This window comes from Centroberyx affinis, unplaced genomic scaffold (assembly GCF_046629955.1).
Source record: "Centroberyx affinis isolate AG114_WGS23_722 - 3 ecotype Tasmania unplaced genomic scaffold, CSIRO-AGI_Caff_v1 ptg003122l_1, whole genome shotgun sequence".
NCBI classification, from domain to species: Eukaryota; Metazoa; Chordata; class Actinopteri; order Beryciformes; family Berycidae; genus Centroberyx; species Centroberyx affinis.
In genome coordinates, this window is record NW_027281185.1 from 65,006 (window position 1) to 92,787 (window position 27,782).

Consider the following 27,782-nt stretch of genomic DNA (forward strand, 5'->3'; position numbering starts at 1 on the left):
GTGGTACTCAATAATAATGAGTTTATAAAGACTTTATTGTACTGAATGATATTTCTATCCCTTATAGCATCACTATTGTATTAATGCAATATTCCTATAGAAATTTAAACGTTTGCTTTGATATTTGTATAGTATTTTTCTAACATTTATTATCGATTAGGATTACTATTATTGCTTTTCCTAAGATGTGATGTGATAATATAACAGGTGTTACCATTATCCCCCTGTAGAGGGCAGCAATGAACCTGAGCTGCATTCAGCCGTATATTAAATAGAAGAAGAAGAAGTCCGTGATACCGGAAGTGCATTGTCAGTGTTTATATCTCTGCGGTAGCTTAGCCGCGTGTACGTTGCTAGTTAGTTGCAATGTTGTAGCTATTAGCACGCTATTCCTTTGCTGGGAGGGAGAGACCCTTCATTTTATTTGACTAACCAACTTGACTCTCAGTCCTTCACAGTCCAACCGCTACCCAACTGCCAGCCAACGATCATTACTCACCACAACTCTAGCTAGCTTGTGGTCTTAGCTTGCTTGCCGGCTAGCATAAGATAACTGCTAGCATAAGATAACTGCCCAGCTAGCTAGCCGTAGGCGTTCTAGCTAGTTCGTTAAGGTTTCCTCCCTCTTTATAATTCATTGCAGTACGAACCGACTCCTGCTTGGCTAGAAGAGCATGGCTATGAGACAAACACCACTTACCTGCTCAGGTCACACCAGACCTGTAGTGGACCTAGCCTTCAGTGGAATAACTCCCTATGGCTACTTCCTCATCAGTGCCTGCAAGGGTGAGATGGATGAATTATCTGAAATTACTAACTAATTCTAATTAGTCATAATTAATTTAGGCAACCAGTAACCCTTGCTTTTGACATCAGTACTTACTTGTGTGTGTGTGTGTGTGTGTTGGTGGTTTGTTTAGACACCTGTTGATTACAGTATGATGATGGCAACTGCACTAGTTGTCATTCATCAGTACATCTAACTGGAAATACTGTGTGCTCTGACAATACACTGAACCCTCTCTCTGTCTCTCTTAGATGGCAAGCCCATGTTGCGCCAGGGAGACACAGGGGACTGGATAGGAACGTTTCTGGGTCACAAAGGCGCTGTCTGGGGAGCCACTCTGAATACAGATGCCACCAAGGCAGCCACTGCTGCAGCCGATTTCACAGCGTGAGTGGAGAGTCCTCTATAAGAGATCACATTCAAACCTGTGTGTCTGACACAAGGAGCCAAACATTGCCCAATACATGATATACTCAATACATGCTGATCTCCCGCGCTTTCTTTCTTTGCATTGCAGAGAACATGTCAAATGACAATATGTCGTTTTGCCAGTTAAATTTTGACCTGCTTATCACCAGACATAATACAAAATACATATATAATACAAATACAATACATACATCAAAGAACATGATGAGACCTTTTCAGCATTGTTAGGGTCCACTGGTAAAGTTGTCATACATACAGGCAGTATGGACAGTAGGACATTTGTTTTGAAAGATAGCAGAGTCAAAATATGAAGTTCCATAAAATTTAAATACTAAAGCAACTTAAGGAATTTTTTGTGTAAAGCACTTTGCAAACTGATTGTAGGTAAGTGCCATATTAGAGATTGATATTAGTTTTATGCCACTGCAAATGGATTAATTTTACTTAAACTACTTTGCTTTCCAGAAAGGTGTGGGATGCAGTGAGTGGAGATGAGGTCCTCACACTGGCACATAAACACATAGTCAAGTCTGTCACCTTTACTCAGGTAGGTGCGATGGATGGATGTGGATTAAGTGTACAGATCAAGGGCTTGAACCTAGAAGGGTGTAACTGGCATTTTGGGTGAAAATTAGGTCTGTAAAAGCTCTTGAGGAAGTAGTGTAAGTATTTATTTATTTGTGTATGATTTATGTGATGACAGTATTATCAAAAGATATTTAGAACAAATGTAGGTCCACTTTTTGTATTTTGGCTCTCCAGTAAAGTTTGCCGAAACCTACTTACACCCCTCTGGCTCCAAGCCTTCAAAATGTCAACTGTTTTTTTATGCATCTGAATTAGCTTCAAATGGATTTCATCATTCCATATCCTGGTTGTGCTCTAAAGGCCATTTCTGTTAACATCACTGTTCACATCAATTGCAGTTTGGATGGTGAGATTTCTGTTTTAGTCTAGTCTTTTCATTGACCAATGATATTTATATGGATGTTCTGTACACATTTGTGTCAAAACTGTTTGTGTCTCTCTCTTGATTTTTAAAAAAAATTTTGGTCTCAGGATAGCAACTGTCTGCTGACTGCTGGAAACGACAAGGTGCTGCGTATCTACGATCTTAGCAAACCTGAAGCAGGTGAGTGAATGCATCAGCAGAAATGTCCATGATTGGATCTCAGTTATATAAGTCAGTCCTCCTCATCAATACCAGCCTGGCGGTTTTTCCTGAATTCAACAAATATTTCATGAATGGAATAGGGCGGGCTTGACTATTGATTTTGGCTTGACCTGTGCAATGACATACCAGTGATCCATGATTGACTGTAGCTCCTAAAGTACTCTAGACTATACAACAACCTCATTTAAAATCGACAGCCAGTTTTGTAGCTAACTGAACTCTGAAAGAGACAAAAGCACAAACTTATCTAGGTGAAAAACCTTTTGTCTTGCTTCTTAAATCAATGTTCCATCTTTGTGTGTCCTTTAGCACCACAGGAGATCCCAGGCCACACCTCAGCCATAAAGAAAGCCCTGTGGTGTAACAGCGATCAGCAGATCCTCTCTGCTGCTGATGACAAAACCATACGGTCAGTAAAATGGCATCTCTAACTTCCAAATCCCATCTGTGTGGACATTTCCCTATGGCTGACTAGCCTCTGTCTGTAATAGTTAGGGTTTGCTGTTTTGCATATTCTTGCACACTTCTCTGACAATGTGCATAGTAGCAGCTCTAGGAGACTACAGCGAATAATGATAGATATCTATGGCGGACAAGGATCTCAAGATTTTGTGTGTATGCTTGCTTGCATTCGTCTGCTCTCTAATTCAACAGATATGTAAATGCCAGGTCTGAAACATGTGCGTGTGTGTGTTGTGTGTGTCCATCCAGACTGTGGGACAGAAGCTCCATGGAGGCGGTGAAGACGCTGTCGTTTGACACGTCAGTGAGCAGCATGGAGTATATGGCTGACGGAGAGATTCTCGTTATCACATACGGAAAGACCATCGCTTTCTACAACGCCTTGAGGTACACCACAATCCCGCCGCACAGATCTTGGAAACCAAAAGATTTGAATGAAATAGTCAGTGTTTACTCCTCCTTACATCCACTCAATGCCTGGGATGAGAGAGATATTGACACTTAAGACATTTAGCTCCTCCAACGTGACATAAAATAAATGCAACAGCAGAGTTATCTTAAATTCCTAGATTGCCAAAATTACAATTAGCAAATGGGAAAGATTGCAAGGATCAGTGTAACAGTGCCCGGATAATAGATGTAAGAAATATCCAGTATCATCAGAATATTCTTGCATTATTGATGTGTTTTGCTTACTCTAGCCTAGACCTGATAAAGACTGTAGAGGCCCCAGCCTCCATCAACTCAGCATCCCTCCACCCAGAAAAGGACTTCTTTGTGGCTGGAGGAGACGACTTCAAGCTCTACAAATACGACTACAGCACCAAGGAGGAGTTGGGTGAGCAGCCGTGAGAATGACAGGCCACCAAAGCTTTTTCTTAAGGCCCTTGATGTGTTAAGATTGGTTTTACTCCTATTAGAGTGCTATCTTTCAGGCCAGAGGTTAATCCTAGTCATTAGTGGCAGGAAACGTTATGCCTACTGGCCAGAATGGCTGATAAATCCCTAAATTCACCAGCTAAATATGTTTTTTACAATATGATCTAAAATCTCGCTGGTTACCTGCTGAAGTAGCTGTTAGAGTAGGAAAACTCACCAGTCACACTCAAAATTTACCAGCATTTGGCTTGTGGTTTGGGTTAATCTCTCACCCTGGAGATGGGAATAAAGTTTCTAAGAATTGCTGAGGCAAAATCATTTAACTCCATGCATCATTGATTCCTTATGCTACTTTCCTCCTGCCATTGCATGTGGTGTGACGAGTTCCTCTGAGGTGTCACCTGTCAGATCAACCACAAGGCATGTTGGAACAAGATTTATTTGTGACTAGCAGGAATTAGGGAGGCATCATACCAGTCAACCTGCATTTTCTAGAAAAGAAAACACTCTCTAGGAAACAAAGTGGTGGGGGCAATTCTCAGTTGCATGAGGTCCCTGTATAATCCTGTGCAAATAAAAAATAATTAACTTATGCAAACTGCAGCAAATTTTCAATCAAACAGCAGTTGAATAACAGTAGCAATAAACAGTTTTCTTGTTCCAAACATATTTTTGAAGCCAGTAATATGCCCAAAAGAGATGATGCATGTGTTAGAGATGTGACTGATATGGGACATGTAGCTGGTAGGGCAGATAAACTTACCAGACAGTCTTAGTACCATGTGACTGGTGTTGATCTTTTCACCATAAAATGTAACAATTTTAGCAATAAAATCAGAATCAGTCAAAAATGCTGATGACACAAAGACATTAAAATGATTAGGAAGACATTGCCTTGCTGCTTTACTGAGAAATTATAGAATCGATGTTTTTAAAATTCATTATCAAGCTGTGAATTTATTAGCATATAGTTCTATCCCAAATCACAGCACATTTTTCTGCTTCATGATGCATACTGTGACTTTTTTTTTTTGCTTCAAATTGAGATATCCACCATTTGAAACCTGTGACACCTAGTCTTAGAAAATGACTGACAACACAAAATTCAAATAAATTCTCATACTTTTTAAAGGATGCTAGGTATCTTTAGTCCTGGGTTGACAAAAAGAACACTTTTACATACTGGATCGTGTATATTTAAGACATTTGTTTTGAAATATCGAAAGAAATTAACTCTGTTATGTCCTGTCCTGTCCACAGAATCCTACAAAGGCCACTTTGGGCCGGTCCACTGCGTTCGTTTCAGCCCGGACGGCGAGCTCTACGCCAGCGGCTCTGAGGACGGCACACTCCGACTATGGCAGACGGCGGTGGGGAAAACCTACGGCCTATGGAAGTGTGTCCTTCCTGGTAACACTCGAATTCTGAGCGTCCAGCTTCCGCGCTAGGTCATGTAGTGCCTGCTTGGTCACAGGGTTCCCCACACGTCCAGGTCTTGAAAAAGATAGAAGAATATTACTGTTCAGTCCCACTTTAGATAGAAGTACACTTTTTCTGCAGTGTAAGAGCCTCTGTCATCTCAAATTTGTTGATGCAAAGATTAATCTTAATCTACAGAGAGATCTGCTGTAGCGGATCGAGGCGAGGCAATATGACCTGTAACCATAAATCCTTTTGAATGCCAATCAAAATCTTGTAATTTTTTCAAGAAACTGTTTGGAAAAAGCCTGGAAATTTGAAATGAAATCGGTGTAGGAACCTTGTAACCAGGAGCCAATTCAAGACGCTTTGCTTGCTTTCATGCACCAGTAATGTTACGCCACACTGTGGTGTATACAAATATATCTGTGTGCTATTTCTAATTATCTCTTCTTTTTTTTATTCTTTTTTTATCAGAGGACCTGGGGGCAGAGAACTCTGAGCAGCTGTACACCCCGACACCCGAGATCAAGGCCTGAGGAGAAACGAGACGACAAGTGGAAAACGGGACGAGAAGAGGAAAGGAAGAACATGAGGAGACAAGCGGAGGGGGATTCCAGTGTCTTTATACCAGGCCCCAGCAAGGAGCAGAGTTCATTTCAGTGCATCTTCATCGGGAACCGATGTGGATGTTATGATAGGTGTGTCTGTCGTAGGCCAATGCATATCACACACACACACACACACACATACATACACAGAAGCAGTCATATGGGGTAGTATGGGCTACACACACGTACAAACACAGATTGAAGCAGTCTTATAGGTAGTATGGGCTGCAGACACACACACACACACACACTCTCTCACACACACACACACACACACACACAGATTTAGGCAGTGATACAGATAGTTTGGGCTCCAGAGTAAAGCAGTAGACCTGTGAGCGTCCCTGGCTCATCGCTGCCTGCTTCCTCTCTGATCCAGCCCAGTTCTGTCAGCTTGCTCAAATCTGCATTACCCTGCCCCCCCCCCAAAAAAACCCCCCAAAACCCCCATGACACTAGGCTCTGTTTTGGTTTCAACTCAAGATCCCATAATGGGCTGGACCAGGATTTTTATGTTCATTTTATTGATATGAGAATACTCAAGGTTTTTGCACAGGCGGTGCTAAAATTCAAGCGGTTTCTTCTTTTTTTGGAAAATATTGTATTTTCTGCTGTTGTACCGTTTGAGTAACTGTAGTATGTCTCAAAATAAAAAGAAAATATTGTTTTGTGACAACAACGAAAAAGTGGAAAGGGAAGAAATGTCACTGGATTTTTTTTTCCATTTTGTTTTTTATGTCCTCATTTGTGTGTCCAGTGATGAAATAAACAAATGCATTACTGTTTTATTTATAAGTAATGCAGGAAGAACCATTTTGAAGACTGTGGTAGTTTTTTCCCCCCCAAAAAAAATCTGTTTTTTTTTATTGCATTCATGTCAGCTGTGTTTTAACTGGGATAGTAGTAATCAGATGGTTAGAGAGATGGGTTTGTGTGATCAAAGGGTCGTCAGTTTGAATCCCAGACCAGACTGAAAATCTGAGTGGGGAAAGAAAAGGAGAAATACTCTGGAGAAGAAGGAGAAATTCCCTTCCTCAACAGCTACCATCAACGTGCCTTTAACCTCTTAAGGGTGTTTAATATCTGAACAGTTGATTTTAATACAGTCCAGGCCGGGGTGCAGAGGAGGCAGAGGTGGGGACTCGAGCCTCATGACTTGGGACTCGAGTCACAATTTTAATTGCTTGAGACTTGACTTGATGCATGAAGAGAAGACTTGGGACTTGACTTTGACCTGTATGACTTGAAAAGGTTTCTAAAGTCTCGACAAAAGATGTTGTGTTTGTGTAAATTACTTTGATTTAAAGTGAAGAGATTTGTTCCAGCAGACAACTGAATTTAAATTCTGTTTTCTGAATTTGTATGGAATGATTGAATTTATTGAAGTTGAAACTGATTATAGAAATTAAACTCATGATCCTTACCAAGTTTTTATCCTATTAAAACCATATTGCATTGAAAAGTCCTAGATATAAAAAAGATATTAAATTGATACTGCACTCCTGATTTGTTCTGACTTGACGTTCTACATTTAGATTTGAGACTTGACATTAGTGACATGAACTTGACTCTGGCTTGACTTGGTAATCTACATTTAGACTTGAGACTTGTGCCTCAAGACTTGAGACAGTTTTGGGACTCAAGCAAAGTTGACATGGTCACACCTGAGAGTAAGGTAACTCCATCTAAACTCAGTTTGCCCAACATTTAAGCCAACCCTAATCTGAGATAAATCTGTATAATCCATTGAGATGGGGTCTTTAAGGAAAAATAACTACAACACACTTTTCTGAAAATACAGTTGATTTCTGTGTATGTTGGTCATAGTTTGCTTTAACTGGAGGTCTAAAGGGAATAAATGCTCAGCAAATTGTCCTTGGTTAAATAAAGGTTAAAGACATGTTTTAGTCTTTTTTTTAATGGAACACAATGTACAACTTCCCAGCAGGGTCAGTGATTGAACACACAAAGTTCAAGGTTAGGTCAACAACATGTGAACTGTGAACATCATCCACATGAAAGTAAAATAAAATTTAAAAAATAAAGAGATGACAGTTTTTTATAAACACTCACCGAGCACTTTATTAGGAACACCTTACTACTACTGGGTAGGTATCAGCTTTCAGCTCAGTGTCAACCAGCTACCAAAGTGCCATCCTGCCTCCAGGTCGGACGTGTTGCATTCTGAGATGCTTTTCTGCTCACCACCAAACTCTAGAGACTGCTGTGTGTGAAAATCCCAGGAGATCAGCAGTTTCAGAAATACTCAAACCAGCCCGTCTGGCACCAACAGCCACGGTCAAAGCCACTGAGATCACATTTTTTCCCCATTCTGATGCTTGATGTGAACATGAACTGAAGCTGCTGACCTGTATCTGCATGATCTTATGCATTGCACTGCTGCCACATGATTGGCTGAATGGATAATTGCATGAATAAGCAGGTGTACAGGTGTTCCTAATAAAGCGCTCGGTGAGTGTATATAATTATTACAGTTGACAGTGGATTCACTTTTCCTATTATGTAGTTTTAGTGATTCTATAACAATTTGTGATACACCCAAAAGTAGGCTAATTCAGTTTTAGAAACAATGGAGTACACTAATACAATAGAGGAAAAAAAAACAATAAAGATAGAAAGAGAAGACAAGTAACAAAACTTTAATGTTATAATCTAAATACGAGCAGGCGGTTAAGTAAGTAATCAAATAATAAAAACATATTAAAATGAATAAAAACAAATAAGCAAATTAAGAAAGAAAGAGAGAAAGGTGACAGTCAACCAGTGGTTTCGGGAAGAATAATACCGTGATCATGTTATTCAAAATAGAATGACTGGAAAGTGAATCTCAAAGTCATGACGTGTGCTACATTTTCAATAGTTGCGTGCCGGCTCCACCAATGGCGAAGCCCCTTGTAGCATCATTTGCCCAATAGGAGCCGTTTGTCAAGGCAAGGCTCTTCCGGGTCATCCTCCCTCATCAGCAGCGGGCCGGCGGCGTCTAGTTTTCCCTACTGTGTGGCAAAAAAAAAAACGGAGCCCGCACACACACACACACACACACACCGACAAAACCAGCTCCGAAACCAAGTCCACTTCTTCATTCTTCTGAATCACAACACCCGAAGAAGAGGAAGCGAGAACACAAGCAGCCAGCCCGAGTTGAGACGCAGATTGATTTTCTGCCCTCCATATTATTTGCCGTGCGAGTTAAATCCGATAAGAGGCGCTGGTTAGCCATTTTACGCAGAGCAAAGCCTCTCGTCTCCCTCTCGCTCTCTCTCCAAATATTTGATTTTTTTTTTGTGTTGTTATCGAGGCGGCGGCGGCGGCGGCGGCAACAAGGAATCTGTCCCACTACCCGCAGACATGCCGGACTACCTGGACGACCCGTCTGTGCTCACCAAAGACAAGCTGAAGAGCGAGCTCCTGGCGCACAACGTGGAGCTGCCGAGCGGCAACCCGACGAAGGACGTGTATGTGCAGCTTTATCTGAAGAACTTGACCGTGCAGAATAAGAAAAATGCAACTCTGGACGCTTTCTCCAGCGACGAGGAGTTACCGCCGCCCGTGGTGTCCAACAGAAGTCGCTCCTCTGGCAGGGTGAGTTTTTAAATTGTCCGCTGTTTTCGGTTTGTTGCAACAATGCATGGGTTGGAAATTTTGTTGCAAGTTTCTACGATGACTCAAAGTCGGCAATTGGGACTTTTTGAGTGCCATACCTTTGTAGTCATGCGCCTTATTAAGGGGGTTCCCAAAAATATAAAGGCTATGCTTTATACCACAGACCCCCTTTATTAGATATTAATATCTCTCATTGACGCCCCATTTGAGAAGATTTATGTTGTTTTTCTGTATTATAGGTGAGATGAGAACCATATAGGGAGTGCAACATATGCTCAGACTAGTCACCATTCATTCTCTCATTGATAACATATAGTGGAGGAGGAAATAATAATAATAATGATAATGAAATGTAACTATTCCTAATTTTCCCAGGAGCATCTTTAATTCGCTAAAGGGGCATCTGGTGGCCCGCGGACCGCACTTTGGGGACTATTACTTGGGGGAAACCAAGTAAAAGTCCCGTGTCCTTAATTCAATGAATCTGTGGCCAAGCCCGAAACGCTTCAGGCCCACAACCACATTCACACACGTTGTTTCGACTTCCCCTTCCCTCAAGCTGTGGGTAAAAAAAATAAAAGTTTCCCGCTTGGTCCCAGCTTTGCCTTTTTTGCAAGAGAATATTTGATGTTGAAAAATCAAGTTACAGCAAAATGTGGTGTTCCAGACCAATCTGGTGTCACATCTGTAAAGCAATCCGGGTGGGGTCTCTCACCTTCAGGCCGTCAAACATTTGTTTTTAAAATGCAAATGTAATCAGCTTGTATCTCGGGAGCTGTTGAGTTGATGAGTAGAATAATTGCTTTGCTTGTTTTCATGAAATTGCTTTGCTTGTTTTCATGAAATAACACTCCAGGTGTATTTACGGAGACCATTAACCCAGATGAGACTGTGAGAAGACGCCAGATGTTTTGATTTGTGAATGAATGAATGAATGAAGCAGTCCTGCAGCTAGTTGAGTGTTGACTCAGTTGTTGTAGTTGACTGTTGAGGTTGCGTTGCACTTTTTTGCTCTCAGGATCACAAAGTCCTGGACTTTGTATTGGATATTGGTCTCAATTTCTCTAAATTCCTATTCCCCCTCTGTTCTGTTAATAATAATCTGCCTCTTGCCAATGACCACCTGCATAATATTTCAAAAACCTCAACAAACAGGAGCAGGTCACAGATTTTCCTGTGAAGCTTAACTTCTAAAGCTTTTAAACTTTCCATAACACGCCAGAAAGTTGGTTATACTCACAGTAATTACATCTTCAACTATCCTGAGTTATTGCAGACTTGTGTTTGCATATTTTTTTTTATAGAATTATACTGCAGAGAGGAAAGGAAGTCATTCCCATACTAGAGCAATATTGAGTCATCATTAGAGGTGTTCAAAAAGGCAAACATTATTTGTCTTCTGGGAATTTTGATGCATTGTGCTACTTGGCTGCTCATTCTGAACAGAAAATGAATGTATGCCATTATAACTCACCACCAATTTAGTGCATTATTTATTCAGCCCGGAAAAACTGGCGACCTGTTCCAGTCTTGGACTCGGTCTCGACTGCCAGTGGTCTTTATTTTGGACAAGGACAGGTCTGGTCTTGGTTTCGTTTGGGGCGGAGTGGTCCGGACAAATACTTGAGTGATGGGTGTGAACAAAGCAGAACGATTGGTGAATGACAAATTACATGCCAAACAGGCGTATATGGGAAGTTTCAACAGCCGTTTATGGCTCATTGTGTGAGATGACAGTGTAGAGATTTGGCTCATTCACATTCACACACATTCACTGCTGTTTGTGATTTAGAACCACATATTTACAGTTAGTATACGCAGCATTTTGTACATCTGAGAAGAAATTAGCATATGTTTCTGCCTTTTTGAGCTCACCGCTTATTTGTGCGTTTATTCAGCTTTTTAGGTCTGTGGAGTCAAGTTGAGGCTGCCTGACTGGAGCTGTTTGTTTAGTGTGAGGCAACAAAGCTTTCCTGTGAAGTGCAGGTCTCTGTCTATTGTGAGGTGTGGACAGTTGGGGTGATAAATCTTTTATGCGTGTCCCAAAAGTAAATGAATGCTGACAGAAGAGTGGCTGCCGGACAGGAGGAAAGCTGCTCTGCGTTAGCCTCGTCTGGCGATGCGATGCCGTATCTGTGGTTTTTAGGGAGGAAATTTGAATCTCTGAAATGTAAAATAAACATTTGTGATACAGCTTTGGTATCTAAGAGGATTATTGGAGCTCTGGGATACTTAAGCTAGAAAGTAACTATTTGTAAGATGTGGCGTGGTTTAAAGCGCCACTAGGCAACTTTGCACTTTGGCGACCCCAAGTGGCAGCAGGAGATAGCCTACCTGTTTAATAGATAGAACTGCTAATTTTTTACAAAATTTGAAGGACTTTGTTACCCAGAAGTCATGTAACGTGATGTCAGAAAACAGCGCACTCCCTCGAACCTAAATTTATTTTTCTCAGAGGTGGATATGGTGAAATAAAAATCTTTTCCACTGTTAGCCACTGTTGGCGAGTCCAGCTTTCTCTTGATGGAGCTTTGTTTTGTATGTCATCCTTTCATTTAAATTTGTCACTTCTTGTGTGCCAAGACGATGATTTCCTACCAGTGAGTGTCCCTGGCACCTGGAATTAATTTAGGGAAAATAGGGTGAATCTATGGCGTCCGAAGTAGAGGGGATGGGTCACTCTACTCTATTTCAGCCCCGATTTGTGATTTTTGACTGATAAGACAGGTGTATTTTTACGTAAAAATCTTGCCTTGTGCGGCTTTGGGGTTTGAAGGGCTGACCGTGCCTAAGTCTTGATGTGGCTGGTACTGTTATCCTCCTGGGGTTGGTCTCTTTATTGAGGAAATACTTTCTCAGGAAGAGGAATGCGTGCTCAGACTGCCACCAAACAGATGTGTGTGTGTGTGTGTGTGTGTGTGTGTGTGTTTGTTTGTTTGTGTGTCAAAGAGCGAGGGGGCGGGGGAAAAGACACAACTCACACGTGTAATTTGTTTGGCCCTTGGGTTGTAAGGTGCTGTAGTGTAAGGTTGTTTTTCCTGTGAAACCCGATACTCAGGGCATGTCTGAGTGATTATAAGCTCCAGATAGGAGGAGGAGGAGGAGTAGGAGGAGGAGGAGGAGGAGGTGGTCTTTCAACACAAGAATTCATTCCTTGCATACTCCAAATGTACAGACATACTTTAAGTCAGAGCAGCTTTCAAAATACGCATTTCAGGTTCAGAAATACCTTCCGTTTTCATGGTTAAGGATATTTTTTCCCTTGTTTTTTTAAGGGTGTCTATGTTGATAAGATTTGGGTGCAAACTATTTAAGAATGTTGGGATTTACGACAAGTGTTTTCATTTTTGGTGTCTTCCATTACCACTACAGAGTAAACCATGGCAAACCACACATACACTATTCTTACTCAGCCAAGCAGTTTGTCATTTACCCCAAAAAAGACATCTGGCACCACTTGGTTAAAAAATTACATCACCCAGCCTCAGATCCAAGCAGGTCTCGACACGAAACTACTCCATCCAGCCGTTTGTCACTTTTTCCCCCGTACAACTCTTACAGTGTCGGGATCACTAGGTTTGTGCTTTGAGTTTACTCCATGCACTGTTGAAAGTGAATGGGCCCAGGGCCTGGCTATGAGCTCAGGGTCCAGATATGCCTTTAAAGGCCAGGGTGTGGTTTGTAGAGTAGTGAGCATAGACTTTTTTCTTTTTTTTCACTTCTCCCGCTTTCCCCGGGTCTTGGAATGCTGTGATTATGAAACAGCCTGGCTGAGGTCCAGACAAAACCCTACTGAGGGCCCACTGTGAGCCAGACTCATAGTAAGTCAATCCGCCCTCTGTCTGTTTGGCTCGCCCCCCCCCCCCCCCCTCTCTCTCTCTCCATCTCATCACATGCTGTGTGGAATTGATCTGTGGCAGCACCTCACTGTTGAAGTTAGGCATACTGCTTCATTGCATTCCTCACATTTTCCTACTTGGTTTGATGCCAGCTGAAAACTTATAGAAAGCATCTTCAAGCCTAGATTTAGACATTCATTCGGCACACAATTTCCTGCATTGGCAATTCAGTCATTTAGCCTACTTTAAAAATAAGATGCTTCAGCCCAAACATTGGAATTTTTAAATTTGTCTTGTCAAGGTCTAGGTTAGGGCTGGACAATATGGTTGAAATCAATATCACAATAATCATAAGGATTTTTTTTCGATATCGATATATATGACGATATGGCTCACATAAGCGAAATTACGTTAAATAATCAAATTAATGTTCATCATATTGAACTGAATGGTAATGTTTGCTGTGATGTCAAACTAAACTGAAATTTCCACATAATATTCCTACCATACTTCATTTTGTCTGAGTTTCTAAATAAAATTTGCTTGTTCTCATCAGTTTAGACTAGAATTGTGCGTCTCGATATCCCAAAATAACCATATCATCACAATATAATCCCACTGAAAGATGATAAACAATAAAATTGAATTATCGTCCAGCCCTAGTCTAGGTCTGCATCATGTGTGACAGCCAGGTATGCCCACAGCATGCTGCCTCTAAACAAGCACATTTTATGGCTTCAGAGGCAGAACACCCTTTGGCTCTGAGCCACAGTTTTTTTTTTTTTGAGGACACAGTACTTTACTTCAGAGGCAGTTGGCTTCAAAGCGGAATTTCCTGAAGGCTACTCTGCGAGGGGCTGGTGTAGCAGGTTGTTTACTATCTGTGTTCATGGTTGGCCTGCAGCGTTTGGCTGTAAAGTGGACAGTACTGAGCCATTTTTTGAATTATGTCTCTGGCCATCTTTGTCTTCGGAAGCAGAAGGAAACTCCTTCCTCCTCAGGCTAAAGCTGTCCTTTCAAATTGTATGTTTGTGTGCGTGAATGAACATCTCACATGTGCACACATATCTGTTTGGAGCTCATGCATGAAATTAAGCAAGTGTGGAATTTTCTTGTGGAAAAACACTGAGTGCACACACGTTGTTTTCCCTCCTTAACTATTTTTTTTTCTATAGGCAGTCCTGTTCATTGACGGCAATGCCCGTGGGCCTGCTAGTGTACGACCGTTACCTGGTAAACAGGTTTCTGTAACTGTCTGAAAGCTCTGTAAACAAGCTTTCATGTGATAATGAGTGAACCAACCGACTGAAAGTCAAAGGTTCACAACAGAATGTTTGGAGATCAGAAGATGGGCAGGGTGGGACAGTAAAGTGTTAGTTGGGATTTCAGGATGTGAACTGAGCAGCCATCATCTTGTTGACTTTCCTCGTTCCTGCATCCCAGAGACGACAAAAATGCTTTTGAGGTCGGTCAGAAATGGACTTTTCCAGGACAAGAAGGGAAAGATCCTTTTTTTTTTTTTTTTTCTTGCTAGAACCAAGCAATCAAAGTCTCACACATGAACATTGTTATATTGTAGCAGTGCAGTAGCTAAGCATACCAGCACAATCAAGACTAGGGAGAAGCAGCCCACATTTAAAAACAAAAACAGCATAAAAAGTAGCCTGCAAATGTCAGAACTTGCCAAACGCACTGCCTTGGGGTAAAAATAAACCCATGACCCTGACATGTAAGGGCTTAGGCGCTACCTGGCATGAGTTGACATTGCAGTGTTCTTTATTAGTACAATTTATCATTACAGTCCTAACCAAGCTGAACTGTCCTCTGTCCACAGAAAGCCACCAGGAAAACAGACAAGACTCGGCCGGATGACCTGGACGTGACCGAGCTGACTGCCGAGGGCCTGAAGGACGAGCTGCTCAAGTATGGAGTCGACGCAGGGCCGATCGTGGGTGAGTCCGACTCCACACAACGGCAGCAACGAGGTTATATGAGGTTAAGGACTAAGGCAACATCTGTCCTTAGCTCAAAGCTGTGTGACTACGGTTCACACTCGTGGAGGGATTTATCATGTCGGTGCTACACAACCCACACAGGTGATGGAATTTGCAAGTGGCCTTGACATGTTAAATGTTTGCACATGTCTGGCCTGTTTTAGGTATGTTTCTGGAATGAGGTGGTAAATTAGCTTAACTTACACACACCCATACACACACACGCCTCTTATTATAAAACGATATTTCCGTTCGGTTGGACATTTCAGTTTTTGGCATGCATGCCTCCGCAGAAGTCGATGAGCAGTCGACCTCCAGTATTGACTGACCCGGGGATCCGCTGCCACCACTGGTGTTCAGGCCTTTTCCTCAGCTCTCATATCACCAAATACAAACAGACCAAATCACATTGTTAAAAACTAGAACCCTGGAAACAGTGCATGAAATGATTTCACTTGGGTCTGCACTGCTGTGTTTGGATATGTGTGATTTTTAGACTAGGTCTTCCAGTGTCCGATGGTGACTGGTGGCCAGTTGGTTGTTGATCATTTCTGTCAAATTCCCTATAGAGGTTTGTGCACTAAAAAGGGAAAATGTTCTACCAAAGTTAAATATAGGTATGAGTTTGACTATGAAAATAGGCGTTCCGGCTGTGTTGTGTTAATGTCAAATTGGGCTGCCAGTTGCATATGACCTTTTAATAATTAACTCAGTGATTTATAATACAATAAAACCAGTATTAATAAAGGAGTAAAACATCTTAAAGCTACACTGGGCAAGGTTAAGTGTAAAAATGGGTGTGCGTGTGGGGCTGCAGTAGAGAAGAATGTCCCATCCCCACTAATTGAGACCTTGTAGATTTGCTCTATTTAATAATAATACTTTATTTTATTTGCCTAAATAAAATTCTGGTGTCAGTTATGAACACTTCTCCATCCGCAGGAGGTGATGTGAAAACTTAAGAACAAAACACAAACTGTCAAACATCAGTGAGCAGTGCTCCATCCAGAGAAAGCCATTAGATCTTTTCCTCTCTTGTCTCTTTGGTTTCCTCTGGTATAAAGCATCACAGATCGGCCGTGTCGGTAAACATGAGCGAGCTGTGTGCAGTTTACTGACGTCACATTACAGGATTTCTGGGGAATTACAAGTTTTTCAGACCGTTATCTCTCGCTGCCATTTGGAGCTGCCAACATGTGAACTTGCCTTGTGCAGCTTTCATTTCTGTCTTTAACTCCTTAATTACTCCACTCCCTCCCCAGCATCCACCCGTAAGCTCTATGAGAAGAAACTGCAGAAGCTGCTTGACGACGGTCCTCCTCAGGCTCCGGAGCCCCAGGTGGTTCTCACAGAGATCGACGTCAACCACAACGGCAACTCCGACTCCGACCGCTACAGTGACAAGGAGGAAGGTAAGCACCAGCGTTACTACGTCCATATTGAGTCACATGTACAGGTCTACTGGAGAATTAATGTGTATTTCTGTTTGTGTGTCACTGCTGCCATACACCATGATTAAATCACTGCAGCATGTCACATGGTTGACGTTAGCCTTCCTGTGTTTCAGTAGTTGTACGCACATCATGAATTACCTCTCAGCCTTCATGCTTCTTAGGCCCGTAACTTGATTAGCTAAATAATGTACAGTATGTACTACTCGCTTTCTCGACACTTTTCCGTGTCTTGCTTTTCTATGAAGTGCTGTCTTTGGAATGTGGATTGGATTATTTGTAGAGTGCCATTCTGTTACTCAACCATTGATGTTCTTGCCAGAGGAAACCTGGTGTTATTTATGAATGAGACTGCCTCACGAATACACTGGATGGTTGTATAAACAGATTTTCTGTCTAAACCGTGCACTGGCCTGTATTTATTTTCTATCACAAACCTGCATTTTATTATTTGTTCTTTCATTTCATAGTATCCATTTCATTCTGCCCTTATACATGGTGCACACATTTTTTATTGTTCAATATGTTTTCTCTTTTCTTCTCAGTATTTGCTTGAATTGACTGACTATGATTAACAAAGCAAGTGAGGGGTAATGTGTGATTGTACATTGTTTTGGCAGAGGAGACATCAGTGCCAGAACCAGAGCCAGAGGCCGAACCTGAACCCGTGCCTGAACCAGTCCCTGAACCAGCTCCAGTGGCAGAGAGGCCCGTCAGGAGCCGGGGGAAGACGCCCGTCACCATCCGGACACGCAGCAGCCAGCACAACAAGGTAAGACCCAGCTCTCTAGTAGGACGACTTCCAAGTTGATTCCAGTGTGTTATTCGCTCATAAGAAAAAACGATCAGTCGGTCCATAAACCTTCGACTGAGGACAGACCTAATAAAGTGCTTTCCATTAATCCCCAAGGGGAAAAACAGACCCAGTCAGGCTCTGGTGAAGTTTGAGTGAATTTGTTGGTCTGATATGAATGTTGACAATTAGTGAGGGGAATTGATATCTGAATTATCTGCTGATTAAAATTGTCTTTGGTGGCTGAAGATAGATATCTTCTTGGAAAGGAGATTTGGCTCACTGAAACTTTTACTTGGCACAAGCCATTGTCATATTCCTCTCTAGACCAAAGTTTATAATTTTGAAACTCTTTCATTCATGGTAGTTTCTGTAGAGATGTCAGATGTCTACTGTTATTGTGACACCTTAACATTTACTTGTTTGTGCCACATTTAGCTGATTTTACTGGTCCTTTCCTGGAGAAATATGTTGATATAAATTTGATAATTAATAGCCAGAAGCATATATTATATACAGTGGTGTTTAGCCTTTTAAATCTTCAGATTGCAGTGATTTAGATTAACTAACTGCTGCTAGGATCGCCACTATACGCCACATGTTCCAAACGAAGCATCCAGAGAAAGCCTGTTGATGATTTTAATATCTTGAGCAATCTTTCAATGTCTGCCTACACAAGGCTGAGCTACACACAAGGCTGATCTGGAGTGTGTATACCTTCATTTCCAACATGAAGCAGGTACTCTAGGACACAGGCCAGCTGGGCTTGATTAAACCGTTTCCCCCTGACATGGGGAAAGGAAGTGGTTTAGTTTTATTGGACTCGGCGGTCACACCCTGCTCTGTCTGCGCCTGTGTGTCTAGCTTCTCTATCAATCTCGCCCTCTGCATGTCAGAGTCAAAGCACATGACGTGGATTAGCTGTTTTTTCACCAGCTGCTGGATGCTTTTGACTCTTTCACACTCATTTCTCTTCTAGTCTCCAACCCCACCCCTTCCATTTCTTATCTCCACCCGCTCTCTTCTTCCTCTTCCTAAGATCTTTGCAATCCACTCACACACACCCATTTCCATACAATTGTTACTGCACTAGTAAAGCCTGGACAATATATCCCTATCAATGTTCACCATCTCTCTCCATGTAATTTGCACCGTAGATATTAAGAATTTATAGGCGGCATTCAAAGTTAAAAGGTTCCCATTTGTGAGAACCATATAGGCAAATAGGATAGCCATCTAAAACCCTTTTCCAAATGTGAAGGGTGTAATTTAATTGAGTAGGTCTGAAAGTGTTGTGTGTTACTATTTGTTTGCCTCCATGTGCCTTTTCTCCCCTCGTGACTTGGTGATTGCGAGGAGCTCCCCCTGCTGGTGAGATGGTGAACACGCACCTGTTGAGCTGAGTCTGGAGAATAAAAGGCACATGAGAATGCTGGAGGTGTGCCAGTTATAATCTCATACTTGCTTAGGACCAGGTGTTCTGGTAACTTTGGAAGAGGGGCTAGAGGGGTGTGTGTGTGAGTGTGTGTGAGTGTGTGTGAGTGTGTGTGTTTGCTGCCATTCATTCTTATACAGTATGAAAAACAACTTCCACAGACAAATAGCCAGAAATAACCCATCACAGTAAACATAAAACCTTAACTGAAAATACTTTGTGCCAGAATTGAGCGTTTTCGTATCAGTGCGAGCATTCCGAGACCTAATTGGACCAGAGAATATTTCAGGCCCTGTGATTGGATGAGCGAGGCCGGAGGGTGTAGGTGTCATAAAGTGACACAGGATGTAGACAAAACTTTTCACCAATCACTGATATTCAGTGACGCTCTTATTACTGTCAATCACCTGACACTCACAGGAAGAAATGGAAGTCTCTGCCAGGAAATAATCCCTCAAAAACATCTTTTTTTTTTTTTACAAAATTTATTATCACATCCATGTCTTCTCATTTGGGGCATCTTTGTTAGTTGGGACAGCAGTTCATGTCAAGATAGGTTTGGCAGCATAAAGTTTGTATTTTAAAAAGCGAGGGGAAATGTAAAGAAGATGTCGACTGTAGTAAATGCGCTCTAACTCTAAATGGCACCAGTATTCTCCTTTTTTAAAGCGGTGTGTGCTTACTGTGTGCATGCAGACAGACCAACTGCTGGATAAGGAGGAGGAGGAGGAGGATGATGATGAAGAGATGCCTGTCCGGAATGTAAAGCGCAGATCCAGGAGGTTATCCCATAGAGTGGTGCAGACCCTCCCCCCCTGCCTTGACACTGTAATATGACCCACTGATGAAAACACACCGAACACACTGGTGCAAAGTCCCTCACTTCATCCCACACTGTGTTTGCCTGATGAAGAGCTTCTGATCAAACCATTACACCACAAAACACTGCAGCTGACCCCTATTTTGGGGTATCTTTGTCCACTTTTGCACCTAGTTAGCGCATGGCCACAGACAGATAGGTGCATGTGCACACTTCCCACTCTTTCTCTTGATTATGGGATCTGGTGTTTCCTCTCTGTTTATTCAGTGACTGCTCCCTCTGCTGTAAAGTTGCCCCCAGTGCAAGAGAAGAAAATTGGCTGTTATTAAAATCTCTCTGAAAACAGAAAAATCTCTGGACAGTGTTCAAATGTGTCCTTATATCAACAACCAAATATGAGATGCTTTGGAATTGCAGGCAGCTTTGGAGCAGGGACTGGGTTTGGAGCTACACATGTAGGCTATCGCTTATGAATGCAGTTCCTAATTTGATTTATGTATTATATTAGGCCTGCTTGTATCATTCTGACACAGTTTGAAACAAAAACCCAGAAACAAAACACTCAAAGTTTTTACTTGCAAACTGGGTGCTGAATTCTCCAACCTGTATGGAAATAGTCAAGAATCAACAACCGAAATGGAACTTTTTCAGTTGTTTCTCTTCAGAGTGATGGAAAAAAAAAATGCACATCCTAACCTTACACAGCTGTGTCAGAATGAAAATTAAATGAATAAGTATGAAGCATCAGTCTGAAAAAGATCCTGCGCACTGCTCTGACCTCCCATTCACACTTTTGTCGAAAGTCCGACCGGACCAAAACATAAGTGAATATAGTGTTGTATTTGAAGAGAAAAGTGCGGTATATTTTTTATATTGATGCTTTCATCTGTTTTTATTGCTGTAGTTGAAGCGCTGTCATTGATTGTTGGTGATTTCCATAGATAGGGCCTGCACCATGTATGACTGTTCAGGCATCAGTGCTAAATGTGTATTAGGTTTTATAAGGCTGATGAAAAGTCAACTTTGTTATCGACTCCTCCACCAGGATTTGCCTACTCCTGTTATTCCTCACTGCGAGTCAAAGGTCAGTTAGCATCAAGTTAATTTCATTTTCATTCATCCTTCTCTCTGGATGCTTCACCACTAGCTTACAGTTTCTGGCTATCAACACTCTTTATTCTCCACCATCTTTGTGTCCCCTCTCCATCTCCAACTCACATATCAACTCATTTCTGTCTTTTCCATTTTCCTTAGTCCCACTATATCTTGCTTTCTTTGTTCCAGTCTTTAGTTTTTTTCCTTGTACCTTTTCTTTTTCTCTCTGTTTCCCCCCTTCTCTCTTTCTAATTATCTCTTTATCTTCCCACTTTTCTTTCTTTACCTTCTCTCTTTCTTCATCTCTTTGTTTATGTCCCATCAGATAGTACCTAGGGATCTCAGGCCTTTTCTGGCAGACCAGGTCCGGGTGGAGTCTAACAGGAAAGTTCACCACAGGCCGGTCAGTCCAGCTAAGGCTGAATCGCCCTCCGTCTCTTCCAGATCTTGTCAGGTAGCTCTAGGCCATGGGACGGCCGATGGGAGACACTTTGATTGTTTGCTCACTCGCTGGTTTCGATGGGGTCGACTCACTGGTCTGTTGGTTCAAATTTGTGGATATGGTGAAGAAATGGAGTGTTTTCCCTGTAGGGGTCAGATGTTTTCTGTCACCGCTTCTCAAAATGCACCCTGGGTGGGCATGATTGACTTGAATTGGAATTAACAAGGAATGTCTTGTTTTATTATTCACAGTGGTGATTTCAGGGATGATGGTCACAAATGTGGATAGATTCACTGTCACTTGCTCTGTTTTTGTCATGATGGAAAACTAGCAGTCACACCTGGAAGTTTTGAGGCTCTTTGTATTGCGTATTACTTTTCCTGGATCACACTTTGTGCCATTCACTCATTGCCTTGGCTGCCTCAGCGTCCAGCAGGTGAAAGTCCGTCCTATACTGGGAGAGCGAGGTGCGTGGCCCTCATACCGAGGCACCCTCCACCACTGAGGACGACGCCCGTCACCAAGCACCCCGAGGCCCTCAGAGCTCCAGAGAGCCCCCGCTGGAAGGTGCTCTCACTTGACAACTTCTGGGTATAACATGGATATTTTATGGGAGACAGAGAGCCATTTGAACTGGCTGTTGCAAATTCTGAGTTGTGGATACCAAAGAATTTACCTGTGCTGGCCCGTCTATCTTCTGTGTTTCAAACCTCCAGCTCCATGAGGAGGAACTGGGTATTACTCTTCCCAAACTGGTTAAAGCTGCACCTCCTCAGTCAGTCACTCCACTCAACACCACTCTGATAGAGGTTAGGCTCCTCTCTCTGTTCTCATCTGACCTACTCTCACCTGTTAAGGGATCCAAAAGAAGGAACAGTTTGTTAAAAAAGTTAGCTTTACAGGCTGAATATTAATGAATATGGCACATGGTAATGTCATGATTAGCCTGATGGACCGACTTGCGGCCTGTTTCATGCCATATTATCCTCTTTCCTATTATGTTACTCTATATATACCATCCAATACAACAAATACCAGAAATCCTTATTGTTATATATATTAATATCCTTATTTACACAGTTGGTAGACTATTTTCTTGGTCTTGCTGTCCTGCCTGTTATTAAACCAACTGTAGACAATTTATGACATTCTTTGCTAAATCGAATCAAAATTTCGCTGAATTTTAGGGGCGACCGCAGCCAAATTCCCATCTACTTGAGTATTCTTGGCATGCAGAATGTCTGGGAAGGCCTGGTTTATGATGCAGGTTACAGGGAACAATAGGGACAATGCTCTCCTCATGGGCTAATATCACACACTAGTACATATGTTTTGTAAAATTGGTTTTAATGATACTCAGTTATTCTGCTAACCAATGACTGGCCTAATTGCAGCCGTTGTTGCAGGTTTTGCTTTCGTCACTGAGATCTCAATCAAAATTTTTAATCTTTTTTTTTTTTTATCTTGCTATTTATGTCTGTTGGCGTCTCAGGAACTAGAGCCAAATGTTGAATCATCAGTAGCACAGAGCGTCATACCTTTGAGACCAGTTGCTCTGGTGTGTTGAATTTAATTTAAATGAAATCTCACTTACTGTTGAACCAAATCCAATCCACTGTAATATTACAAGATAACTATTAGGACCAGTGATTTTCAAATGTTTTACTGCTTTTCCCTCGTGTTTTCCTATCTTTGTGTATTCCTGAACACATATCTCAGTCAAAGAGCCTGCCAGAGGAACCAAGGCCCCGGCTGGCCGCCAAGCCATCCAGGCCTTCATCCCCTTTGGTTCATCTGACCAAAATCGACCCAGTCACCTTTAGCCCCATGTGCAGCATCTCGCCCATCAAGGATCAGGAATCTCCCTGGTCTCTCTCTGACCAGTTTGAACCTCGGGCCAGTGACGGTGCTGCAGTAGTGGTATTGCTCAAGTTGTCTCTCTTTTGTTTTTTTGTTCTCGCTTTTTTTTTTTTGATGCACACACGCTTGGTTGAAATGACACTCATCTGTGAATGGTGCATTGTTTTTGGCTGGGGGTGGTAACTGAATCTTACAGAGTTGAAACTCACACATTGTATAGTTTAGAACATATGCACGTCGACGATGAATTGGGCATTGTGTGTGTGTGTGTGTGTGTGTGTGTGTGTGCGCAGCTGTTCAAGGTTTCTGCGGGGACAGTTGTGCAACAGCTGAACTGTTGGGTTTTCTAACCTCTCGGCTCGCACGGCACACACACAATCACACACATTGTTTCCTGAGCAGGAGCAGCGTGTGCCTCCAGACGCCCAGCTGCATAAAGGGAGGCAGCAAAAAATCACCCCCTTCCTCTCCACTCTCAGCCCCGTCAAGACACACGGTTGTATAGCCGTGGTCTCCAAGGATCCACGGCTCAAAGAGGTAGCGTTTCCTCTGCAATATGTCTGTCACAAACCAGGGTTTATAGGGTGGTGACTGATTGCTTTTGTCTGTTTGTGTCACATATACACAAGGTGGTTTTGTGGAAAACATGGTGGTTGTCCCATGTTTTTGTTTGAAGTGGTCACATGGGGAGAGCACTGTGGTGTCTGATATCAGGCAGCGAGCCCTCTGGTGGTTGATAAATGCACCTGCAGGTGATTGCAGTCAGAGAAAATTGGAGGCAAAGGTTGGAATTTTCTCTTTGCATCTGAACCTCTTGAGAGTCATGTGGAACAAGGAGTGCAGTGCGTTTTTTTTTTTTTCATGCTTAGGCTTGCCAGTGAGGCGTATTCCTCCTACGTCAATGCTGTTTGCAGTTTGAACCATGTGTGAACAATGTGTGTGTTTGTGTGTCTTGTCCAGGTGGAGAAGATAGCAGCCAGTGAACAGACCCCAAGAGCGGACGAGAGAGATGTTCTGAAGGAGATGTTCCCCAACGACATCAACACCCCAACAGGAATCACGTAAGTAACACACACACATACGAGCACACACCCTATCATAACAGTCCTATAAGATAATCATGGAGCAGGAGAGCGGGTTTGCACTGGAAGAGATGACTGGCACGCAAATGTGTTTAAAAACAGGATGTTAGGTGGGGCATAACACAGTGAGGGATCATTCAAAAGTGTAAACCAATGGAATATCAGTCAGGGAGAGAAAGGCAGTTTTATTTGATGGGAGGGACAGAGGGGCCGGATTGTTAAAAAATCTGTGATTGTTTTATTGGTTCGAATTTATATTCACGTCTCCTGGTGCAGCATGATGTCACCATTAAAGATACTCTGTTTTCCAGGAAGTAATTTCATTGGGACTTTTAAGTTTTAACTCAGACAAAATATACTGATGAAATGCAAAGGTGGAAATGTCTTAATCTGTATCTGCTGCCCTGAATTAAAACTTCTTAATGCATTTGTGTCAGTCATCTCTTTGAGTGCGAACCCTCTCTCCTGGTATATAAGTTTTACAGTTAAGCACACTTTTTTGCCTTGAGCGCAGTCAAAATCTGTTGTTTGTATAATTTTTCCTATGTAGTAAGTTTTTTTTGAGAGGCAAAAATATTTCTCCTCCCTTCTGAAAACACTGAGTTTGTAATCCTTCTCCCCTGTAGCGCCACCTGTCGACGGCCCATCCGAGGCGCAGCCGGTCGCCCCGTGACTTCCAGCGACCTCTGGAACAACGAGAACTTCCTGCTTTCCCCGAAGAGCCTCAAGACGACCAGCTCCTCCTCCTCCTACACGGAGAGCCGCTCTGTCCACAGAGTTACCAACCTGCCCCCCTCTACTCCCTCTTCCTCCTCCTCTTCCTCTACCACCTCCTCCTCCTCCTCCAGGCTAGTATCTGCAGCTCCCCCTACAGGCCAGGCCAAAGCAGCGCGTCGCAGCCTGTCGCTCTGGATAAAGCTGTTCCTGCTGGCTATCGTCGCCGCTTTCCTGTTCTTCGTCTACCAGGCCATGGAGACCAACGCCATCAACCCGTTCGTAGACTCGGATACAGAACAAATCAGCAGCAACAGCGCAGAACCGGTCGCCAGCAAGTAACGCCAGCGAGGAAGTGATTTAGAAAGGAAAAAAAAGACGCCAACCAGCTTCTTTTTTTCTAATTTGTGAATCGGCATTGTAGCCATTTTGTTCACGGGCGCTGTGAAATTCTGATCTACGCCATCGCCCTACGTCCTCCAATGTTTGTTTTGTGTTTCCTTTTTTGTTTCCTCATGTTAAAAAGTCTGTTCAGAGTGAATACGTCAAAGAGTAGCGATGTAGCCGTTTCAGTGACTCCAAGGATCTCCACGACACGTTGTGAAAGGACAGTACCGCGTTCTGTTGTTGGTGTTTTGGTCCATCCTTGACCCTCTTCCCGCCCCTCGCAGTCTGTGAGGCGGAGAGAAACGCCAGCCACTAAACCACGTTCAGAAACACGAGTAAACACAGTAGCTCTGAGATGATTATGTGAACTTACTTTACTTTTATGGTCATGTTCTTTTTATGTAATACTTGCATGGTGTGTGTTTGGATGAGTGTGTGTGCACAGTTGAGAGAAATATTTTTTTTTTCACACTTTGCCTTAGTGTCTGTCTCTGTCAGTTATTAGCAAAACAGCCTTGAAGATGGAATTTGAAACTGTAATTTTTTTTTTTTATCAGACCATCTTTGTTGATGAGACAGGGAGGCTTATTGTAACCCAAATGCATTTAAATCTTCTTAAACCCTACACGCAATATTTTCTTATTTTCTCTTATTTTGAAAGAATGAAATTATGTCCCAGTGTATTCTACTTTAATTATGTATTCACTGTCAGAAATAAATATCCACTCAATAAACTATTATATTGTTACCGTGGCTGGAAGAGCATTTTATTTATGAGGAAGCATTTTTTTTCCCTAGAACTTTGTTTACCAGCCTCGATTTGTTTTTCAAAATTTACACTTCACAGAAACTATTATAAATTACCACTAGCAATTATCCATTCCTGCACTTTCACTGCAGAAAATCCCTTGTCTTTTGATGATCAGTCTACAAAAATCACAAATTATTGCACTTGTACAGCAATAATCAGTCTGATCAAAGCACTGGTCAACCAGGATTGTATCACATTTTCCCCTGCTGTGAAATTTTAAACAAATTCCAAAGTCACTCTAAAACCAAACATGTTTGTTTTCAGTAACAACAGAAAAACGAAAGACAAACCTTGAAGGTGACTGGCATAAAAGGGCTCCACCTAAACTAGGCAATGATGGTTTATTGCCCTATACAATGATGGAAAACGCATTGATCACATTTGATATTTTGTAGTTTTAATAAAACCGTCATGTTTAAAGTAAACATTTTCATGGCTGAATTGGAAACCATCACAGTTAAAAGTCTTTATTCAGGCCTGAATCTTTATCCAGACTGAAGCTTTATCTTTCTCCAAGGGGAAAGAAATGAGCCAAATTCACATTTCCACCACAGTGGACAGTTAAGTCAGTCTTGATCTTAACTATCTTCACTATAAGTTGTGTAACAGGAGCTACAAAGAGTCAAACTGCATTTACTGTAAATCTACAAGTGCTAATGCTTTTGAGTGGTGCAGGAGGTCGTAAGTCTTTGTACCATTTTGGCGTTTTCAGTATTCCAAATGTGAAATTCAGTCCTTACACATCATCTGTGAATTAAGGATCGAAACCATCAGGCATGCAAGACGAGCACAGAGCGCTAATCCTGAACAGCTAAGGGGTTTGTCATCTGCCTACAGGTCACAATGTCAAGAAAAAAGCTGTTTAATTTGCTTCATTGACTACTTTTGTTATAAACGGGAGGGATTTGAGCAGAGTTTGGCTGTCAAACTTGTATCATTCATGTATAAAGTGTCAATGAATAAACTTTGTATCTTGTATGGTGTCATTGTTTTGTGTGTGTATGTGTGTGAGAGAGAGGGAGAGAGAGCTACACTGTCCACCTGTTTCTGATCCTTGTGCCCTCCAACCTCTGACCTCTAAAGTCTGAGATAGGTGACATATTTAAGCTCAGGGTGCACGCTGTGATACAGTGATAGTATATGTGTTTACCAGGTGTGCATCTGAACACCACTTGAATTATTGTTAAACCTTGTTAATTCCAACAAAGGGCATAGGTTTTCCTGGGCAGCTGACATTCAGGTGGGGCGAGGTGGGGCAGTGCATGACGTGACACTATGATCACCTCAGTGAGGAAGGCTTTGCTCTCAGCCTTATTACTGGGCAAAGGACAAAAATAGAAGCAGCTGCCAACAGGTAATCCACTTAGAAGAGTCACTCTCACACTTTCTTTTTCTATGAGAAACCATTGATGTGAGAATTTCTATGAGAATCAATCTTTCTGTCTCTCACATCTCTGTCTTTCTCTTTCTCTCTCTCCGTCTCTGCTCTGTCACACATGCAAGCGTTAGTCAATACAAGTGAGAAAACCAGTCTTTCCTCCATGAAGAGGTCTTTGCTATGCATCAATTGAAGTTCCTTTCATTAAAAAAAAGAAAAGAAAAGTATAGTATTTCTATTTTTATAAACCACTGCACCTAATTATCACAGGCCATTTTTGTGATTGGGCCAGATAT

General features: G+C 42.1%; 2 protein-coding genes across 5 annotated transcripts; both read left to right on the forward strand.

Moving 5' to 3' along the window:
• The first annotated feature begins 315 nt into the window (after nucleotides 1-315).
• Nucleotides 316-8,174, forward strand: strap (serine/threonine kinase receptor associated protein). Of its 2 annotated transcripts, XM_071537782.1 has the most exons (10): nucleotides 316-786; nucleotides 1,039-1,174; nucleotides 1,682-1,763; nucleotides 2,276-2,348; nucleotides 2,700-2,799; nucleotides 3,102-3,239; nucleotides 3,554-3,690; nucleotides 4,116-4,151; nucleotides 4,992-5,141; nucleotides 5,628-8,174. In XM_071537782.1, exons 1-10 carry the CDS (start codon nucleotides 675-677, stop codon nucleotides 5,687-5,689), a joined length of 1,026 nt encoding a protein of 341 aa, XP_071393883.1. In that variant the 5' UTR covers nucleotides 316-674; the 3' UTR covers nucleotides 5,690-8,174. The 2 variants fall into 2 exon arrangements, with proteins under 2 accessions (XP_071393883.1, XP_071393884.1); XM_071537783.1 differs by lacking the exon at nucleotides 4,116-4,151 and having other exon boundaries at nucleotides 5,628-8,170.
• Nucleotides 8,175-8,839: 665 nt separating this feature from the next.
• tmpoa (thymopoietin a) lies at nucleotides 8,840-27,056 on the forward strand. Of its 3 annotated transcripts, none has more exons than XM_071537767.1 (6): nucleotides 8,842-9,364; nucleotides 15,059-15,176; nucleotides 16,481-16,630; nucleotides 17,314-17,441; nucleotides 24,075-24,175; nucleotides 24,823-27,056. In XM_071537767.1, exons 1-6 carry the CDS (start codon nucleotides 9,131-9,133, stop codon nucleotides 25,250-25,252), a joined length of 1,161 nt encoding a protein of 386 aa, XP_071393868.1. In that variant the 5' UTR covers nucleotides 8,842-9,130; the 3' UTR covers nucleotides 25,253-27,056. The 3 variants fall into 3 exon arrangements, with proteins under 3 accessions (XP_071393869.1, XP_071393868.1, XP_071393867.1); XM_071537766.1 differs by having other exon boundaries at nucleotides 8,848-9,364; nucleotides 17,290-17,441; XM_071537768.1 differs by lacking the exon at nucleotides 16,481-16,630 and having other exon boundaries at nucleotides 8,840-9,364.
• The last annotated feature ends 726 nt before the right edge of the window (nucleotides 27,057-27,782 follow it).

Bases quoted from the DNA above. Each gene is read 5' to 3' on its own strand.
- tmpoa (XM_071537766.1), top strand. From the start codon at position 9,131: ATGCCGGACTACCTGGACGACCCGTCTGTGCTCACCAAAGACAAGCTG. The intron at 16,631-17,289 runs GTAAGCACCAGC...TTGTTTTGGCAG, and splicing joins CTACAGTGACAAGGAGGAAG to AGGAGACATCAGTGCCAGAA. The intron at 24,176-24,822 runs GTAAGTAACACA...TCTCCCCTGTAG, and splicing joins AACACCCCAACAGGAATCAC to CGCCACCTGTCGACGGCCCA.
- strap (XM_071537782.1), top strand. From the start codon at position 675: ATGGCTATGAGACAAACACCACTTACCTGCTCAGGTCACACCAGACCT. The intron at 2,800-3,101 runs GTCAGTAAAATG...GTGTCCATCCAG, and splicing joins GCTGATGACAAAACCATACG to ACTGTGGGACAGAAGCTCCA. The intron at 3,240-3,553 runs GTACACCACAAT...TGCTTACTCTAG, and splicing joins GCTTTCTACAACGCCTTGAG to CCTAGACCTGATAAAGACTG.